The following is a 21,730-nucleotide window of genomic DNA, read 5'->3' on the forward strand; positions in this document are numbered from 1 at the left end:
ATTTCAAATACGTATCTTTTTTTTATGGATAATAAAGCAAAGTATTGAAAATCTCTTAGGACCAACTAAAGTTAATATTTGATGTTGAGAGTTTTCTGCATCAGTTTTATTTGTCCTACTGTTTTCACAGTGTTAGAGAGAGCTCGCATTATCCCAGTGAGCTTGCATATCTTTAATTCACACTACGAGAGATAGAGAGAGAGAGAGAGAGAGCGATCTAAAAACGTAGTCAGTAAAGCCTTTCGTGGAGGGTCATTATGATTCTGAAAAACGAAGAGAATGCTACTAGATCTAGGAGGTCTGACAGTATTTATTAGTAGTATTCAGTAGGCGCTTTGTCTAGGAGGGTAGACAAGATCCTAAGAAAAACATAAGAAAGCTTTTGGAAGAGATAGCAAACCGAAAATTCATTATGGGGCACAGTTGACAAGTACTAAATTAGAATTATAGACTATCATCAGTCAGTTAACACTTGGATATATATGTATACTATATGGGGCTTGACATGGCTACTGCCTGTTAAATACATTTCTCGCAAAAACTTTATATCCATTTATACAGTCAAATGAAAATTTTAAGTACTCCGCCTTTCGTCTTTCAGGCTTTTTATGTGTACACTAAGTAATTTAGAGTATTCCATTATCAACATCTCAAATAACCTACTACTTTTTCATTTCAAGTAGGTTAAGCAATTATTATATTTCTTTGGTCAGTAAATAAATTCAATCATACAATGTATTTAATAAATTTATATTTTATTTTCATATAATATCGTATTGCATTGGCAATGAAACAATTATTGTGCATCATATGATTATTTTCTTTTTTTCGAACTTTCAATAGTTATAGTGCATACAATCAGAATGTTGTTTCGACAGTCATATAAATAAATATGTATATATATATAATTGGTAAGCATGTCATATAAGTATTCAGGAAAGGCGAAAAGAACAAAAAAAAAAATCGTATCGGAATGCTGGTTGATCTTCAGCTGAAAGAGCTTTCCCTTTAGCAAGACGATTCCATGCAGAACTAGCTACATTGAAGACATATGGCATGGGCTTTAAGTGATTGCTGTAGGATTCCGAATTGAGTGCATCGTGACTTTGGCAGATTACTCATAAGTACACAGATCTGATAAGGAAGTTAAGTTTAGAGCAAGCGCTCTCCGGATAGTAGTGGCTAAATGAAGTGTGGCTATTCGAAGTACTTAAGAGTTTTGGTCTAATGTATGCACGCATTAAACCAACTAAGTGTAGTCTAGGCTAGATCCATTTCATTCTTCGCATTGCACAAATGACAAACATCTCTTGACAAGTTCTTAGTACATTTGCTATCACGACCGTTGTGAGAAAATCGAATTTGAGTAGAAATAAGAAATACGTTTACGTACAATATGCATACAAGTATCTATGCATGTAGCTAAAATAAATTCCAAGTATCTACAAAATAACGCGCTTACGAGCTAAGCAATATTGCAAGCTATACTTAAACAGTAAAAAAAAAAAAAATTGTAATAAAAATATATATATCAGCCATGCTTGCAAATTCCATTTCAAATGAGCTCTACAAAGACCTATACGTATTGCATACTTTTCGGACTGTCTAATAGTTGAGTCGCCAGCGATATTGGCGGCCAAGAGTATGCCATACAATGGAGTGACGCACGAATGAGAAAGTGGAAAACTGCACTCATGATTGGCTATCGTTTAAATGCTAAAGCAGGCAGATTGGGTTGGCAATCAAGCGAACGCTTGGCTGTTCAGCTTTCACTTGATGATAATCTCTGCGGGTGGCAATATGTTGTCGCCGTATAGACAGTACCAAATGCTCGAGTACCAGATGGTGCGATCGACCCACTCGCTGCCCGCCAACACGTGTCCAATGAACGGTGCATCGCGTGATCTGCAAACGAGAGAGAGAGAGAGAGAGAGAGAGAGAGAGAGAAAGTTCAGTAATCTGTCAAAGAGAAATCGATAAATTGCGCTATTTACCGCATAATTTGCGCCTGAGTGCGCTCCACGAACGTGATGGCCCAGCTCCAGGGAAAGTCGCGCTTGCGTTCGCAACCCAAGTACGCCGTGGAGCTGTGCAGAAAGATCTCGCGCACAATGCTCGTCTTGTCGTTCTTGTCCTTCTTGGAGACGACAATTTTGCCGTCGCGCAGCTCGCACTGCAGCGGCTTGAAGGACTTGGTGCGGTAGTCAGCGAAGCGCAGCTCCTTGCCAGGCGTCACCGTTGCCAGATTCTTGATGGCGCGCTGCACCTCGCGCAGCATCTCAATGGGCCGCACCACCAGATAGTTGTGCTTGCGATCCTCCTCCGGCCAGTAGGACCAGTTCAGGATGACATCGAACACCTTGGTGTCGTGGTGCAGCGGCCGCTCCAGGCTGTCGTTCAGTATGACCTCGTACAGCGTCAGCTGATGCGTGGGCAGGCCCATCTTGGCCGAGTATTCGCGGCACAGCTCATAGGCGGTCTTTGTGGGCGAAATTGTGGCATTTACCTGAGTCTTCTCCTGCAAACGAAAAGACGAACTTGGTAACGTCTTGGACAAATCATGAAGCTAAGCGGGAGGCTCACCTCTGTGGTATTGTCCGGGTTGGGATTGAGACTTATCCAGATCTTGATGTCGCCCGACTGCTTTACCGCATCCTTCAGTGTCTCGGCGGCAGCATAGTATTTTTGCAGGCACATCAACATCGCTTGCTCCTTTTTCTAAAAGGGGGATACATCGAAGGATAGACAATTGAGAAATAGAAGGAAATATAGCATATATTAAATTGTGCGATCAATATTAGCAATCAGTATTAGGATTGTCTTTGCAAAAATAAGCGAATTCGATCTACAATATAACTATCTAATATCTACTGACAGATCGATAACTGGATAAGGATTGAAATTCCGTATATAGAGCATACAACCAGTTGAAAATTCTTAATTATTCATAGGAAAAATATGATATTTTTAAATTAAATGAATTTTAGTATTCTGATGACCTTTAGAGAATATAAGAGATCTCGATTTGCAATATAATAATCATAATATCGAAAGCTCGAAAATTTAAATTCGGTATATATAACATACAATCAGTTCAGAATTCCTAATTATTCATAGGGATAGAAAAGCTATGATATTTTAAAATCAATTTAATAAGCAATATTCCAATGTTCTTTGGAAAATTTAGAATTTGGATTTAGATTGACAATGTAACTATCATAATTATGAGAGATCGATAACAATTGAGTCTTGGTTAACATATAAACATATTTCGCAGTTTTGCAGAGCTCGAGGAAAAACATTTTGGATAAGGATTAAAATTCCGTATATATGTACATTCAAAATTCTGAACTGATAGAAAAGCTATAAGACTTTTAATTGGTTGTAATTGGTATTCAGAATTTCCATGATCTTTGGAGAATATAAGGTAATTGGATTTACAATATACTTTACACGATGTCTACTGAGAGATCGATAGCTGGATGAGCTTTTGAATGAGAATAAAGATTTAAATTCTGCATATACACTATACAACCAGTTTAAAAGTCTAAATGATTCATACAGATCGAACTACAGGCAAGTTTTCATTCTAGTTCAAAAGGTTGACTCAAAGAGAACTCAATCCCAGGATATGGAATATTCAACCAGCAACGATTGCAATTTATATCCTAAAATATATATCCATTAATATGGCGGCTAGTCACAGCTACAATATGTCGTCAGATTCAGAATACAAAATCAATCACAATTTAAAGGCACTGAGTAGTTGAAAGCCTTCTGGAAGTAGGCATCCCTATTGCTTTGTTCATTACCATTTCTTCCGCGCCGCAGGGAAATAGATTCTTGTAGAGCAGAATCAGGTCGCTGAGCACATCGGCCTCCTTCTGGGAGTAGATAAGCTCGTCGCTCTGTGGAGGAAGGGGCAACATTTTAGGCATCGCATGGTAGAGTGGAAGCGGATCTGTTGTGGTCTTACCTTCTTGGCCAGCAGCGTGGGGCCCCATATCATGGTAAGATTCTGTACGCTCATCTTGTTCTTGCTCTGCTGCGAGCTGATGAACACCAAATGGCCAACAATGCGACGCAGCGTCTCGTGCTCGATGGTGCTGAGCCGGCCGAGCAGCTCCTTGTAGATGGGTATCTTCTCGCTGGCCACGGCCAGCTCGGTGACGAACACAAAGCTGTCCGTCAGCTTGCCCAGCAGCCGTTCGGGCAGATCGCGCATGAAGCGCTTCAGCACGTTGGCCACGTCGTGCTCGTTGTACTCGTTCCGTGTGATCTCCACGTTAAAGGCGTCCGCCCGGAACGCGCTCAGCAGCTTGTGCATGGAGTTCTCGGAGCCCGACTTCCGGTAAATGCCCTCCGACATGGAGCCATGGATGTACACGAAGTTGATGCACTTGTCGACGATCACGGGCACGTCGTAGCGCGTCAGCTGCTGATCGCCCAGCGAGAAGCCGTTATTGTGCGCCACCTCCCGGATGATGTGGCGCCAGATCTTGGTCTCGCGCGCCGAGCTCATTATCATGTAGACAGCGTACGGCGGACAGTCGATCATCAGAATTGGCCCGCTCTCCACGTGCAGATTGTCAATCGACTCGTCGTTCTCTTTCAGAACTGTAAACGACCAGAGCAAGAGGTGAATATCGAATTGAAGTGAGAGGGCGAAGGCGTCGCGTCGCGTCGCGTCGTCTCTTTAATCGATGCTCGGCTCTTGACTCATTCCGGCTGCCGCTAACAAATCTACTATTTATGCTCGTGTCTGATAACGCAATGGGCGTGAGTTTCTTTCTGTGTATCTACTATCTCGGCAAACTATATCTAATATTTGTCAAATCAATCATATTTTGTTTTGTTTTGTTTTCTTCTCTTTCCAACAGACTAGGCAGGGCATTTGTAACATACCACAATACAACGGAATCTAATCAATATTGTCATACCATTAGCACTATTGTTAGCGACTCCAAAATTATGATTCTAACTTAAAATTTGGTGGCTTAAACCGTTTTTATTGGAAGACAACTGAAATTAAGTCTCTATTAGGCTCTTTTAGACAAGCAGTCGAGGTCACCTGAAGCCGGCTGGTATAAGATAATGCCTGTATGGGATACCTTCCTTGGATTGCACGTCTAACATATTCCCAGGAAGTTCTTTCCTGAACTCCTCAAACTTTTTACTTCGCAAGAGTACAGAATGATGAATGAAGGCAGCATTTCCGGGTTGTTTAAACTCTCTTTTCTGGCTGATCAATTGAGCTGATTTTACCATACCAGACTTGTTTTTATGAAGTTTACGCCAACAAGTATCAAGAAATGATTTAATCACATCCCTCAACATCTTCCGGATCGCATCTCAGCCTCAAGAAAAATGTATTCATGAGCCCAATGGCTTTACTCCTATTCACTACGCCTTAAAACCTCTTTCTGACCCTAAGATATGTATTCCCCAAGCAGAACAAGAGTTAGCCCCACCCAACCCATACAGGACGGTTCCTGGTAAGGGCACTCTCACATGCAGTACGTCCAACTGAACTGAATTCTCGGCTATTTCATTGATCTCACCTATGCAGCGCGCCTTTCTCAGGTCCATTTTCTCGACATTCCCATTGGACTCGCTGACAAAGATGAGACGACGCTGGCTCTTGCGTAGCACCAGCCAGGTGCCACTCCACTCGGAGGTGATGGAATTCTGCAAAATCAAGGAACTCGATTAGCTGATTGGGATTGGATATGGGGAGTGGGAGTGGGAGTGGGCGCTTACCTTTAAGTAGCACCAGCCGGCGCGATAGTAGTGGCAGGTGTATTTCACGGGCACAATGTTGGTGAGGCTCTCGAGTATCTTTTGCATCCAGACGCCGCGCTCGGACTCCTTGCCAACGCCGTAGAGATGGGCGACGCGCAGCTGCTTCACGTTGCCGCAGTTGTTGCTCGTCATCAGGAGATTGGGATTGGAGGACATGCCATCGACGCCGCTGGCACCGTTCTTGGGCTGCGACGTGGTCAGCTCGAAGCAGTAGAAGTGCGTCGCGCTGTCGGTGACGCGGCTGTTGCTGACGCACTGTATCGTCGTGATGGTGTCCAGGGGGATGAGCTCCTTGGGCGTCTTCATCTCCTGGTCGAGGTACGTCTGGAACTGTCGATCCCGCAAGATGGCCTTGCGGTTCTGCATCTCCTTCAGTATGTCCTCGACGACGCCCGACGGGAATCGCACCAGGGGTCCCTCGTAGCGCACCAGCAGCGGCGACAGGCTCGGCCTGGGCACCATCTGCAGCGCCACCTTCACATCCGACTGCCGCTGGGAGGCGGCCTTGAAGCTGGCCCGCCGCTTCATGGCATCCACGCGCAGCTTCACATTGGAGAAGGCGTTCATCGTCTGCCGGAACCGCGAGCCGAACGTGTTGCGCGACTCCGAGCTGCTGCCACTTGCCGCCGCGCTGGCCACGGGCTGCCCGTCGCCCCCAATGGCCTCCAAGTAGGTTGGCGGACTGTCGCCCTCGATATGCGCCTGCGCCTGCGCCTGCGACTGGGCCTGGGTCTTGTCGCCCACGAACCAATTGGTGCGATTGCGCGACGGCGCCGCCAGGTCCACAGTTGCCTGGTTGGCCGCTGGCTTCTCCTCCACGCGACTGAGGTAGGGCCGGGCGCGCAGCTCCGAGGCGTCCAGTGGGCCCGCATCATCCAGCATGTTCTCCATGCTGTCGCTCAGCAGCTGCGCATTCTGATGCACAATCTGAGGCTGATTGCGTGATCCACTCGCAGTTGCAGCCGCAGCCGCAGCAGCGGCAGCTGATGTCGTGGGTCCTCCACTGCCACAGCCACTGCCACTGCCATTGGCGGCTGGGGCGTCGTTGCGGCCATCCTCCTCGGAGGTGCACATGCTCACATCGTCCTGCTCGCGCTTGATGGTGCCGTAGGTGTCCTCCTCGAGCAGGTGCTCGAGCAGCAGCAGCTCGTTGCTCTTGTTGGAGCGGGCCAGGGTCGAGCACTTGCTCATCAGCGGATCGAACTCCTCGATCAGCTCCGGCGGCGGCGGCTGTGGCGGTGGCGACGACCAGCCCCCAACGGCGCCCTCGTTGCTGTCCAGCTCCCCGTCCTCGCTGATGCAGGCCAGCTCCAGCTGGGGCGTCAGCAGCTTGCTGCGACTGGTGCTGCTGGTGCCCATCTCGCAGAGCTTGCCGTAGGTGGCCTCCTGGTTGGCGTACAGCGGCTCTGGCGAGGAGCAGGAGTCGCACTCCGCACCTGGCTCCAGTTCTGGCTCTGGCTCCGCATCGGGGTCTCGGTCGGTGTCGGTGTCCGGGTCCGGGTTCGGGTCGTTTGCATCGCCGTAGAAGTGCCAGGAATCGCTGCGCTCGGGCTTGGGCGCGCGGGCCTCCTCGGCGGCGATGTTGGCAGAGATGAGCAGCGATTCCTCGCGCTCGGCCACGGCTGCCGCCCGATTGAGCTCCTGCAGCTCGGCCGAGTCCACATTGGGCCGGCGCAGCTGGATGTTCTCGTAGTTCTTGCGGCGCTTATGGCGCGCCGGAGGCTGCACTGCGTCCAACTGTTGGGAGAGGCGCGGCGCCGGAAAGGCCGGCATGGGCAGCTCCTCGCCCGTGGAGTCGCCGCTGCTGGACTGCCGCTGCGGCTGGGGACTGCGCAGCTGCACCACCTGAGCGGCTTCCTGCGCCAGATTCTTGGCCAGCGGCAAATGGGGCGCGGGACGCGAGCGCAGCGCCTCATCGTAGCTGGGCGGCTTGGACATGACCTTGGGCTTCGGCTTGGACTTGGGCACCTCGTACTCCTGCTCATCGGGCAACGTTTGCTTCTCACAGCCGGCGCCACTGAGATCCGTGTGGCCACCGCCTGCGGCATTGCGATGCAGCGGACTGCTGAACTGAATCGTGTTGAAGACGTCCGTGTTGGGCATGGTGCAGCGTCGGTCTAGCTCCATTTGTTGCTCCAGCTCGGATAAGGGACCCGTTCCCACTCCCGCTCCTGTTGCCGTTGCCGTTGTCTTCTCCCGCCTGCCCAGCGAGAAATTGGAGCCAAATCGTTTGCCGGCGTGCTTTAGCCGGCTGCTGGCGTCGGCGCTGAGGCTGCTCAGGGCCTCCGTGGAGCTCTTCAGATTCTTGTCCAGACGCTTCTTGGCGCCCTTTGCCTTGAAGGCCACCCGCTCGCCAATCGCCTCGCCGAGCAGCTTCGACGTGTTGCCCAGCGAACGTAGCAAATTTCTGCGAGAAATTCAGATTAATTCGTTCCGTTAGTCATTTGAAACGATCAAAGTCGCCCAGAGTCCATTCGGGATTAGTGGAAAGATAACTACTACAAAAACAGTTAGTCCCAGATAAGAGCTACACCTCGCTATCGAACATTCGCGCCCAACTGCTCAGCCCCAACTAAACTCCCCAACTAGCCGAGCCGAAGAACCCAACTGGATCGAGCGGAGCGGTGCCCACAGATCTCTTGTCATTGATCTTGAAATGGCAATCGGCGGGCGACTATTTCTGGATGCGCCCGACAGGAGTGTGATTAATGCGTCGGCGGAAGTTCGAGTTCCAAAAGTCACAGGGGACGCTATAAATAGAGCGTACAATAGAGCCTCAAGCCAGCCAGCTTTAAGGCAGATCAGCTGCACACACACACACACACACACAGACACAGAGGTAGTTAAGTGCGTGCAGCGTGCCAGATTTGGGCAATCGGAGCTGAGATTCCTTAAACAGTTCCAGCTGTCGCCTGTCTCGAGCTATGCCCAAGTGAATGTAATAAAAAACTCTCTGCTAAGGCATTTGACTTGGCAGATCAATGATCCAGGGTGAAGAACGGAGCAAGATCGCTACACGAATATTCCCATCGATGCATCGTAATGCAATTTATAGAACACACATCAAAACAATAGGTTTCCAATTTCTGCTGATCTATAAACAAAGAAATGTACATATTCGGGATACCAGAATTCCGAATATTCATATTGCATTTCCAAACGTTTCGGTAAAATAATATATCTAGTATAAACCAATTTTTGAGAGGTGCCAGCTTCTGATATTCATATATATTAGTATATTCAGATATTATTTTTCATTCTCTATTTTTTTTTTCAAAAAATGTCTGACCTTAATAGAGTTTAGAATCTAGTCGAATTAAGATTTTTAAAAGAGATTTATGCATGCAATTTTTTAGCCTAGGAGATATATTTGTTCAGTCGGGATTCTTTCTTGAGAACAAAATAGAAAAGAATATTAAAGAGGTTTAAGTCCCTTTAATATTCATTACGACAAAGCTAAATATTTCGACACAGACATTGTGGGAGTTGATTTTTGGGATTGTTGTTAAGTAAATAAATCGAGAATAGGATTGACTTCATATAGAATCCTATTTACATTTTCTGCATCAATAATACGAATCTAACTGATCTAAATCAGGAGAATAAGGCGGACTGCAACAAATTAAATTTATTTTTAATAATATCTGAGATATATTACAAGAATCAATCACACACACGTAAAACAAAAACTCCAGTAAAATGTATTTGGGTTTAGTTTCTAAAGTTCCTGTCAAAGTGCATGTTAATTCTTATAAACGTTGTTCATTATTTGTATGTTAGCTGTTAAGTTACAAATCTAGACAGTATATAAGAAGAGATCCAACTTAAGATCTTAGAAATATACAGATAGTATAGTATGGTATAGAATATTATTATATTGACATAAATAAATCTTTGGGCATTCCATGGATGTCATTAATTTACAGTGTATTCAATGCTCGATATCAACAATCAACCACCCAAGTCAAACTGTACAGAAATTGTCCATAACCAAGGTATTTCAGTATTTCATTTCTTTTAGGGGAAATTTGTGGTGCATTTCGACGATTGGATGATTCGGTTAGCGTTTCTACGGGGTTACTTACCGGACCCGAACCAGTACTTTAAGTTAGTTGCCAAACAAAATGAAAAAAATCGAATACCTTAGAGTTACAGAGGGTGGGTGCGAGTCAAGTAAAAAACAAGATGGGAAACACCATTAGCAAAAAAAGGATAAAAGGCACCAGAGAGCCGGAGAGAGGAGTTATAAAACAAATGGAAAATTGTAGATAAAATTTTACTTGTCATCGTCACATCTGGCGGAGAGCTCCGACTGATCGGACGAGGCGGTGCGCTCTGCCTCCGCCTCTGCCTCCGTTTCTGTTTCCGTGTTCGTTTCGTAATCGCCCTCGAGATCACGCCCATGATCTTGCTCTTGATCTTCAGCCACCTGCTCGCCCTCGTCTACGTACCCGGGTGACGGCGACTTGAACTTGCCGCTCTGCGAGCTCTCGCTGCAGTTCAGCGACCCACTGGACGTGTACCGGGAATCGTTCTCCGGCTGGCCGTTCGCACCGCTGACGCTCGTCGTGGAGAACTCGCTGGAGATGGAGCAGCGCTCGGGTCTTCGGCGATCCAGCTCAATGTTAAGCGGCTTCGAGGGCACCTGTGGAGCTGCACGCGTCACCAGAGGCACTGCAGCCACCGCTTGCCCCTGCTCCTGCTGCTGCTGCTGCACCAGCTCCTTCTGCTCCTCCTCCTCCTCCTCATCCTCTGCCGCTGGCAGCAGCTCAGCCCGCGCTCGCTGCCTGGGCGCCGGCCTGGGCGTGGCATACAGCGGCTCGGCGGGCACATTCTCATTGGCATCTGGCCCATAGATCGGCTGCTCCACATTCTGCTCCTGCAGAATCAGTTTACTTTGCCCGCTGGCTGGCAGCTTCTTCTCCGCGCAGCCGCCGTGCAGATTCTCAGCGTTTATATTGAGCTTCTTCTTATTGCTATTGCTATTGCTGTTGCTGCTGATGTCAATGTTGTTGTTGTTGTTGTTGCAGTTCGCTTGGCTGCGATTAATCGTATTGATCTCAATATTCTCATAGTTGGCGGCGCGTATCTCCGGGTAGAGGCGACGCGGCGCCGGCACTGGACGCGTCTGCGTGCCCGCCTTCTCCATGGCCAAGGACTAAAAGCAGAGCAAAGAGAGCGAAGAGAGTTTCGCATAAGCATAAATTTTGATATATACAAAAGACGGGCTTAAGCAAAGCAAATATCGCAAATATAGGACATGCATATATACAAACCCATTTCATATATTATATCATATAGGGTAAAACGAGTGTGTGACACCGACTCGGCGCAGCATCAGTGTCCTAGTAGAGTAGGGTAGGGTAACCGCAAAGTGAGCATAGGCTAGACAGGAATACATATATACATATATATTTATACGGACAGGCAGGGGAGTATGGCTATATGAACTCAACTCGTCATCCTGATCAAGAATATATAACTACCTTTTGAGCTCAGTCACGCTTTATGCTGCCTAAAACTCCATTTTGATGGTTCTTATATTGGTTTACATCAACTATACAATGCCTTTGCCTAGTCTTTAATTCTGTGTATATATGCAAGAGCTAAAGATATGAACTGTGTCATTCACCTTATCATTTATCAGAAATAAAAGTGTATGCATGCATATAGTTTTATGATACATCATATATATGTGCATACTTATGTACACGTGTAGCTCTATGGCTATATGATGATAAAGTATATTACAAAGCTCTTATCTATGTATATAATATAGTAATCGACAGCTCTTTAGCGATAGTGACGTTGTCAATATATAGTTAATGAACTGCCCTCGTAGATATAAGTTGGATATATATATATATTTTTTTTTGGCTTGGGTAATTTTGTTTCGTATAAGACTCTGAGCTATTCAAATTTAGGGACTCGGCTTACAGTTTATTTACATTTATATACGTCGTTAGGATTGTGATTTGCTTTAAATATACAGCTATATTTATAAATATATGCATTGTTATATACATATTTAAAAATGTATTAAATATTGTAATAATAATTTCAAGTAAATACATTTTAAAAATATTGTATTTATAAATATATTATAAGTATATGCAAATAAATAATATATATAAGAAATATAAATATTTATTACAAATACTTTGTCAATAAATATTTATTGTTGTAAATAAACGAAAATATTTGGGAAACATTTAAGACTTGCAAATGTCATGGGATTCTTCGCAAGGTAATTTAGGTATTTGAAGTAGAGTCAAAGTTTTTATGGCTTTTGCCTTTTGGGTTTTGCCTGTGGCCAGCTTAGGCCATATGGAGCAAAGGGTTCGACTGGCTGGGATTAGGCAGCAGGCAGGGACGGTGTGCCGGCGAGTCTACCTGTTGCGTATGTATAAAAGTGTCTTCTGGCTGGTGGCAGGAGCGCATTCAATGCAATCGAGTCGGTGCAGTAACATGCAACACGTTGCTAGTCAGTGCAATTTGTGGACCCTGCTGAGCTGCCTGCTTTTCCAGTTATTCTGTACGATTCTCAGTTGTGCTGCCATGACGACAACGATGCAGTCGCTGCCAAGGGCCCTCGAGGCCACAGAGCAGCTGCGCCGCCCACGCGCCGCCCAGTGCCAGACGAAGACGTCGACGACAGCGACAGCGACGGGCTATGAGAAAGTGGAGCTGCTGCATCGACTGCTCGTGCAACAGCAGCTGCAGCAGCTCGAGCAGCGGCGTCTGCTGAGGCTGGAGCTGGCGCGACGGCGACGGCGACTCGAGTTCGAGTTGAGCAATTAGACGCACTCTGCTCGTACGCAGTTTATCTCTTAAGTAGTTTAAGTTTAGCATATTTAAGTGGAAATTATCATACTAGCAGATCTGACAGAGTGACCAATAAAGCAGCAAAAACAACAAACCAAGTACGCAATTATCAGCTGGATGCCAAGGAATGAGAGTGCACTTTATCGAACATTGCACAGAGGCAGAGCTATATATAGAATACATAGAATACATACATGCATAATATAAAACATATGCGAGAGCAAATTGAAAATACCTTCAGTAAGAGTCTCTAATTACAGGAACACGCGATTTGGCGACAAATGAAATCTGCTGCAAGCAGATCTAAATCAAATAAAATTGGATCCGAAGACGAGCCTAAAAATGCAGATGGAAATTTTGTAGACTCTATCTTATGCGGAATAAAGATATACGAGATGGGCATATATTCTTAGTCAGCATCAACTACTGAGTCAGTTCGTGAAAAGTGCGCTGATCTATAAATATATCATGTCTAGATATATCAAACAGAATCTTGCTCTCAGGAAATACTTCTTGAACTGATTCATGCGAGAATTTAAGTGTGAACACGCATACGTTACATATTTCCACTGTCAAACGATTAACAATTGATCCACTCGACGGGGTATCCCAGCGATAATTATAGCAATCGATACCATTGATCATTTTATTTTAATTTAAATATAAGAATTTAAATCAATAAATTTATTTTATTTATTTAATTTAATTAAGGCTACTTTCCGAAAACAAATATTCTATATTTTAACAGAGATTAATCAGATTGAAATATATTTGTTTGCTCAATAAGCATGCATATCGATTTATTTTCATTAATATTTATCAAGAAGAAGTTATACAATATTACGATCAGCTACACTGATGGATCAATTGACTTCCAAGAGTTATTTCAGCCTTTCACCAAGTAAGTCGATCGATTATTCTCCATAGATAATATCGATATCGATAGACTTAACAACTCGAGAACAGGATTATTTTCCCTACAGAGTACAGGAACTTGCATTTATATCTACATGAAACTCAACTCATTGCAAACTAGAGGGCATCATCTGGTTCCCTATGCCAACAAAGTGAAATGGCCAGGTCAATAGAGATGAATAGAGACTGAAGCCAAAGAAAGAAAACCAACATTCGACTAAAATGATAGACACGTGTTTCCCCTCAGCCAATACAGCATGGGCTAATTTGAAGCGCAGCAATCGCTGTCGATAGGCGATAGGCATCATTAATTGTCCATTTAGCTTTCACTTTCCGCTTTCATCTCGCTCCCCTCACAGTGCAGCTCGTTCTCAGTCTGTCTCTCTCTCTCCCACTCTCGTTCGTTGTGCAAAAAATGAAGAGTCTTTAATGACACTTTAACTTGGCCAATTCACAAAGAAAGCCAATGCGAATGGCCATTAAGATGCACACACATACACACAAAGGCAAATACATCTATATATATACATAGATAGATGAATATAGATCGACAACAAAGCAGCACAGATGGTGCATAGTGTACATACATATGTATATGTATATGGTAGTGTACATATATATGCATAGTGTACATATATTATGCATATAGTTTGATTTTCGTTTAGGGGAATGAATATAAGAATCAGAATATTTAAAGGCATGCAAGTTATATTACTGTTAACTTAACAGCGCTTCCTTCACAGCATAGGCCTAACAGTTCAGGCATTACATAGAGCCTGTTGTAATTCTGTAATTGTGTATCAACACTTTTATAGGGATCATTCAATTTGTCCACAGATTAGGGCGATTGCCGTAGTTTATCAGCACCATCAACTCTATTTGCTATATATTTCATTTCTGGAGCTCTCAACCGGGAACCGGACGGCTGGAGCTAATGCGATTGTTGTTCTTGCTGTTGGTTTTGCTTAAGTGGCTTCAAATGGAAGTCGCTCTGGGCATCTGGCTCAATGATTTTGTTTACAATGTTTAATAAACTTGTTGTTGCATGGTGCAACAAGTTGAATAAGTGGATGCACATGGCCGTGCAACTGCCTGGCAGGGAGAGTTGAAGATGAATAGATTGACAACGTTGGGAACATCGCCAGCCAGAGTGGGCGACAAATTCTATAAACTCATTCCCATATATCTATCTCCATCAATCTAACCATGCGAACCCGCTCTCCACTCAATCGAATAAAGTTCGCCGAATGATTAATCATAAAGTTGCTTTGGGCAATTGTTTTACGAGCCAATGAATCAATGGGTCTGCAAATGTATATAAACATTATATACGTATATCGTATATATATACATAGATATATAGAGCTATGCTGTTTCACTTACAGTTTTGCGATAACAGCAACAACGAGAACGATATTGCGACAATTATAAATCACAAATAAGGCATGAATGGGCAGCTCGTTAAATTCATCAACCATTCTCAACTTGGTCTCCCCAGACAATTGTGATATATCATTATTAGTGAGCACTCCGAACCCGCACTCGCAATCGTCTCCCCTCTCCTCTATAGCTCATCGCGAATTCTGCAGCTCTGACGAATGCCATATCAAATTCCTTGCATATGCAACGAAAGCCAATATCCAGCACAAGGCGGGACACATGAGAGACTCATACTAAAGTGGTTCAAGTTCACATGACACTCGCTTCAGTTCACACAAATATATGCACAATATACAGTATTTATAAATATATAATGTAATCTATATCCATATACATGTGTATTCATATTATATGAGTAAATGACTAAAGACAAAAACGGAACGAGTGTAGCTACAAAAGTATTTCCTTATCTTGCACTTATCGCATGTCTGGTAGAAAGTTGATTTAGCGGGAGATTCCTAAGGCACACTTGGAATATATGTGTATATCACTATATATATAATTATATGTATGTATATAGCTGAAAACAGTTTTTACTGACAGGCTTAGACTTGAGGAGGTGGTATCTCTTTATCGATTCAGACTGTGGGGGTTCTATACATAGGATGTTATATTTTGAATAAAAAACTAAAAAACTGAGCTAGATCCATTGCGATTATGATCTGACATTAATAATAAACAATAATATAATACAAAAACTATAAGATTGATCAATTATCAAAGTACATCAACTCAATAGATTTACTAACTAGAAAATCTCTTCCGTCATTAAGCGCACGTCACATTTCTTATCAGATAATTTCAAATCGCCCATTATATTATATAAAATCAATCTATATTCACATGAATATGATTGTTAATAAAATAAACACATTTTATTTACTTATCGAGCCCGCCATCGGACCGTCTGTCTTTATCACCGAAATTTGTGGTTTTAGGCCCAAAGTTTTGTATACATAGACGGACAAGTATTGTATAGAGTATTCTATATGTACATCTATAAACATATCTATGTATACAGTTGTTTTCATGAAAATAGTTGCACAAAAGAGCAGTTAATGTTATTATTATTATATCATCTTTAATCTATTTTTTCTCCATACGATTCTTCTTGAGAAGATTCAGAAATTTGTATCCATATATAGATTATTCACATACATGCCTTTAAATATATATGCACATATCTATCTGAACATTAATTCAGAACTTTACATCCATATACCAATATGTATCTTTATAGAACTTATATAGACAACGTCTTTTCTTCTGCCCTCAACATATTGTTCATACCATTTACCTAGTGCCCTCGATTCGGATGAATGATTGGGAGTGCGGCTTTATGCTGCGCCCCAAGGTTCTACACAATCAGAGCTTTGTTATCAGCGCGGCATACGCTGAGCCAGGCGCACAGAAGGAGCCTCAACTCAACCCGCCGATTGCTGTAACTTATCAGCTGCTGAACATTTGTATTATCAACAAATACTAATAGAGTACATGTAACACTGAACGAAATTGGCTGAGAAATTTCAATTATTTACACAAATGCGCAAGTGTGAGCGAAAAACTCATTAAAAAGAAGAAAAAACACCCATTTGGAGCAGCTTGGAAGTAAATATTGAGGAATGGGAGATCAAATTTTGAGAATTTGATGCGATAGATGCAGGTTGAGTGCGAACTATCGGCTCATAATATATGTATATCATATATATCATATACATACATATTAAATACATACACATGTATATCGACTAGATCAAAGTGAGCTGAATCATTATATAGTTAAATATAATTATATACAAGTTTGATCAATGATCTTATTAAGGAATCCTGTACACGATTACTGTGCAATGCATTTTGCAATTGAAATTGTCATCCAATAATTTGCGTTTAATTGACACAAAGAGAACATAATATAGTATGTGAAAGCACTCGGAATGCCCCTTAGTCATATTCTGGCGAAATTCGCAGTTTCATATAAAAACTTTATTATTATTTTCGTGATTATTAGTATGGGAACTAATTGAGCGTGGTTCCGCGTGTTCTGTCGGAGCAGCTTTGCGCTCTGTGCGCTGTGCTCAGTTCGCTTAGACTGGAATAGAATAGTAGACGCTGCCTCTTAGGACGGCCTATGTACATACGCTCCGAGTGGCACAGCGGCGTATGACTCATTTGCCCTTCCATTTGATTGTTCTCGTTGGTGGCGATCTTTGTTGTTGTTGTTGTTGTTATCACCGCATAATGCTATCGCTGTTGCCAATTGTGAATCATTCGCATGGCTTACAATTATGTAGATACATACACATATGTACATATGTATGTATGTATGTAAATATGTACATATGTATGCAAAGACAAGCACATATAGAAATAAATAAACAATTTCGTAGTAGTGAGGTCCGAGTATTTATACCATTCGAGTTTATCTGCCGGCATGTCCGGCTGATAATAAAAACGCTGATGCCGCAGGAGCTCAAGTTGCATTCCGAGCAACTGGATGTGGGATGTGAAGGCGAACGTGATTGAACCTATATGGCAAGGGGAGGGCGGACGAGTGCACTAGACTGAAATATATCTAAAGGAATAGGAGCAAAAAGTTTCATGCATATCAACCTCATTGAAGATACCCTACAGGGTAATTAGACTTGAGACAGTTATTGCCATTTTTATTGTTATACTGTGCCAGTCTCATACAGTTATACTATTATACAGCCATCCAGTTTTATTTTTAAACTGTCTTACTGCATTACTGTTATATTATTGCCTTATCAGACTGTTATACTGATATGCTGTTATATTATTGTACTGATATACGGCTATGCTTATATACTGTTATACTGATACTATTGAACTGTTATACTGCCACGGTGTTGTATTGCATTGTAAGACTGTATTGCTAATGTTATGTTATGTTTGCATGTTATATTTGGCTTTTCAAACTTCTGCTTTGAAATAATACAAGTCAATAATGCTAGGCAGCTTGAATTAGTTTGAAGTGTAATAGTACATGGGGGCACCTCAAAACCCATCTATCTATACATATATACATATATCTTTTATATATATATGTATATATGAATGACCGACAATAAAACTGTTGTATTTTTTTATAAATCTGTTTCCCATTCGCACTTTCTTTTAAAGCAATATTATATAATATTGCCTAATAGCTTGAATCAAACAGTTTCTTTTATATTAACCCTTCACTGGGTCATGTGGTTGATTTCTTAATGCTTGCCATCGATACATTTGTACGCTTTCCGATACATACTTCATACTTGTTGCTATCGATAGGATCGATGCCGTCAAGTGACCCAACAACATTTTTGTCGTAGATCTAACGATTTTGATTTGATTTATACACGCGCCTGCGCACACAGCATTTGAATGCACTTCAGAGAGCGAACGAATGATCAACAACCGAGTGGGAAAGAGAGACACACAGAGTGAGAGAGAGAGAGCGAGATTGAGAGTGAGAGGGATTGGGAGAGTAAATGATCAAGGGGGCGCATGCGTTGCTTGATTAGCTGACAAAGAATAACAAAGCTGATATGCAACTACATAGACAGTTAAGCATGAGCAGAACATATGTATGTATGTATGTATGTATGTGTGTTGTGTGTGTATGTGTGTGCGTGTGTGTGAGTATGTGCTCGCTTCAATACGCTGTTCATTTGAAGGCAACGTGTCGCGCGAATGCTGACCCATCTGGTTTTTGGGCTTGTCAGCTATACAGATTGATGTTGTTGTTGTTGTTGCTTGTTGCTTGTTTGTTGTCTTTGTCTGCAATTGTGGAGCTGGATGTGCTTTGTTTGCACAAGTTGAAAAGTTGAACGAGTCGCTTGTGTGTGCAGCAAAACAAAATGACAACTTGTTCAATACGTGTCTATACACATGTACATACATACATACATACACACATATAAATACCCTGTAACTGTGGCTCGATTTGATTTGCAGACATCTCGCAATGCAAAACATACAAAGGCATTCCAATGCGAATGATGGAAATTTACAGGGAGAACAAACGAAAGCTCATACAACATGAATACAAACATATGCATATGTATGTATGTATGTATGTATTAAACTTTCTTCTTTGTTTGCTTTGATTTTGTCAAAATATAATTGCATAGACAAACACTCAAAAGGCAGCCATTAATATCTGCTTATAGTTATTCTTTAGAGAGCCTCACACTAACATACATACATACATACATATTGACTACCGTTATGATTAACAATATCAATAAACGATTATCAAACTGCGAGTTCAACTCTTGATGACACTTGCCAAAGGGCAAAACAATTTGAGACAGCAATACACAAATACATACATACACACATTCCAATATTTCTATATATTTATATACATACATACATATGCTTGTATCTACCATATGGAATGTGTGTCAGCCGTCAGCAGCAGCATCAGAGTTAATATGTTTATAATTGTTTAAATTGCCAAACAATTAAAAACGTTAAAAACCGCGTACTCAACTACAACAGCAAACAACAACAGCAACAAGAACGAGAACGGGAAGCAGAATGCGAATTTTGCCCCATGGCCTAAGCGGCGCCTGTTCTGCCCCATTTTGCAGCAACAGGTGGACACTGTGCTGGAAAGTTATCGTAGGAGTGACAGAGAAAGGGCGAACGATTACGGATGACACCGTTTAAAGTTTAGCATTTTGTTCCAGCAAACTCTGTCGCGCGCTCGCTCGCTCACACACTCTATGTCTCACTGTTATTATCTCTGTTTCCCTTTGCAGAACTGGACCGATAAGCAGTTATGTATAAGCTATTTGGGCAAAGAAACAACAATTTGTGCTAAAATGATAATGTTACAGCAACAACATAAAACGTCAACAATAACAGACGTGTGCGTGCGTGCATATGTATTCATATGCTTGTGGCTGTGTGTGTGTGTGTGTGTGTGCATGTGAATGCAGCAACTGCGTGTGAAGTGTAAAACGAAACTGGCTGTGAGAGCGCCGCTAGACAATTGCTGACTGGAATGCGCTGCGCTCAGCGTTTTTGGGTGTTAAGCAACTGTTAAGAGTTAGATAATGGATTACCAGGCAGCATAACAGAAAATCCGCATACTCTCTCTCTCTCACACACACACACACACATGCAGTCCGTAAGACGTGCATTGTTTGTCAAACATGCAGGCGCCCGCCTAAAGGTTAACAGAGAGAAGTAGAGCCAGAGATTGACAAAGAGAGAAGACAAGAGAGAGAAACACAAATGTGATGCCTGCTGCCTCTTTTTCTCGTTTTTGTTTTGTTATTGTCTTCGACACGCATTCAGATGTTTTTGTACACGCGCACACATGCATGTATGTATGTGTGTATGTGAACAGTTTATGCAAATTAACCCAATAGCAGCCAAAGATAATATTATAATAAAAACAAAAATAAAATAAACTTTTACCTTTCGCTTTTTTCGCTGGACAGCTGTAAATTTCTATGCAATTATGCGAAATTTGTGTCGCTGTTTGTTGTTGTCGCCGCTGGCCCACATTTAACACGAAATTGTTCAACCTGTGCACAACACACACACACACTTACACAGAGAGGCGCGCTCACGCTCACATTAAAAAAAACGAACTGCACTCATTGGCCACATTTGCGACAGCCTACGCGCAACTGCAACGGCAACTGCAACGCGAAGCAATTGATACATAGGGAATCCGGGAGTGAGAATGGCAGCGGCTCCAGAGGTGCGGGTCCGGTGCGGGGCTGTATTTGCAACTACTCTTATCGTTTCGCTGAGGTTGAGACACATACACTTTATTTATTTATGATTGCTCGCTCTCTTGTTCTTTTACGTTTCATTTATTTTAGTACGGGAGCGAGTCGGGCCGAGTGGAATGATTCATTTCCATGCCCCATGAATACTAGCGCAGCGCTTTTTATCACGACCAGCAGGTCGCCGCTCCCGTTCCGCCGTCTCTCTGTTCCTCTGGCGAACCAACTGAGTCGCGGTTCGCGAACGGAATGGAATTTGGATTGCGATTATGCGTATTTGTCTCTTGACCGCCAGGCGATAATACTCGATGCAATGCACTGATTCAAAAAACACGAATCAAAAATAAAACAAAACAAAACAAAACACCAACAAAAATATATGGATGAAGTTGGAAAACACTAAAAGGCACGCGCGTATCTACACTTCACACTGAACACAATCTCTCGCAATGGACGAGCAGAAACGAATTTGTCGGTCAGTTGGAATCACGGCAAGAGCACAACAGCAAACAACTTGTTGGCTGCCCATTATACATTTGATGTACCGTTTCGATGTTGTTTTTGTTGCGCTGTTACCGATGTTGCGTTTTCGCTGTTTAAGCTATAATGCTATTTATGTTAAGTTGACTCGCTGTTGTTGCTCAAATGATCTGCTGTCATTATGTTATTACTCAAAACGTGCTGCTAACTGGCTGGCTGTTACTGTTAAACTGATCTCGTCTATGTTAGCCGCGCTGCTCAACGATGTGTAACATAATCTGTTGACTGGCTGCACTGACCAGTGCTGGCTGTTTATTATGACGCGAAACTGTTCAAATGTATATGTGTAAAAAGCTATGACTCTATGCATAAATTTATATATGCAGCTAATAATTGGAATTGTACTGTTAGCTAGTGATCAAATTGAATGTAACTTTTCTTTGTAAACAATCACATTTTAAATTGCCCGCCAAACAGTATGACCATACTATGCCGTCGTCAAATATCATATATCTATT

The 21,730-nt window shown here is 42.8% G+C and overlaps 1 protein-coding gene across 2 annotated transcripts; it reads right to left on the reverse strand.

Annotated features, from left to right (window-relative positions):
• Positions 1-736: 736 nt before the first annotated feature.
• RhoGAP15B (RhoGAP_ARAP and RA_ARAPs domain-containing protein RhoGAP15B) lies at positions 737-21,395 on the reverse strand. Of its 2 annotated transcripts, none has more exons than XM_018108497.3 (9): positions 20,416-21,395; positions 10,254-10,960; positions 5,761-8,209; positions 5,562-5,688; positions 3,977-4,617; positions 3,813-3,908; positions 2,584-2,718; positions 1,995-2,518; positions 737-1,905 (listed from the first exon to the last, which is right to left on the reverse strand). In XM_018108497.3, exons 2-9 carry the CDS (start codon positions 10,949-10,951, stop codon positions 1,770-1,772), a joined length of 4,806 nt encoding a protein of 1,601 aa, XP_017963986.1. In that variant the 5' UTR covers positions 10,952-10,960; positions 20,416-21,395; the 3' UTR covers positions 737-1,769. The 2 variants fall into 2 exon arrangements, with proteins under 2 accessions (XP_017963986.1, XP_017963982.1); XM_018108493.3 differs by having other exon boundaries at positions 10,083-10,960.
• Positions 21,396-21,730: the final 335 nt, after the last annotated feature.

Source organism: Drosophila navojoa, chromosome X, assembly GCF_054131105.1.
Source record: "Drosophila navojoa isolate 15081-1374.11 chromosome X, UAZ_NAV_1.0, whole genome shotgun sequence".
Taxonomy (NCBI): domain Eukaryota; kingdom Metazoa; phylum Arthropoda; class Insecta; order Diptera; family Drosophilidae; genus Drosophila; species Drosophila navojoa.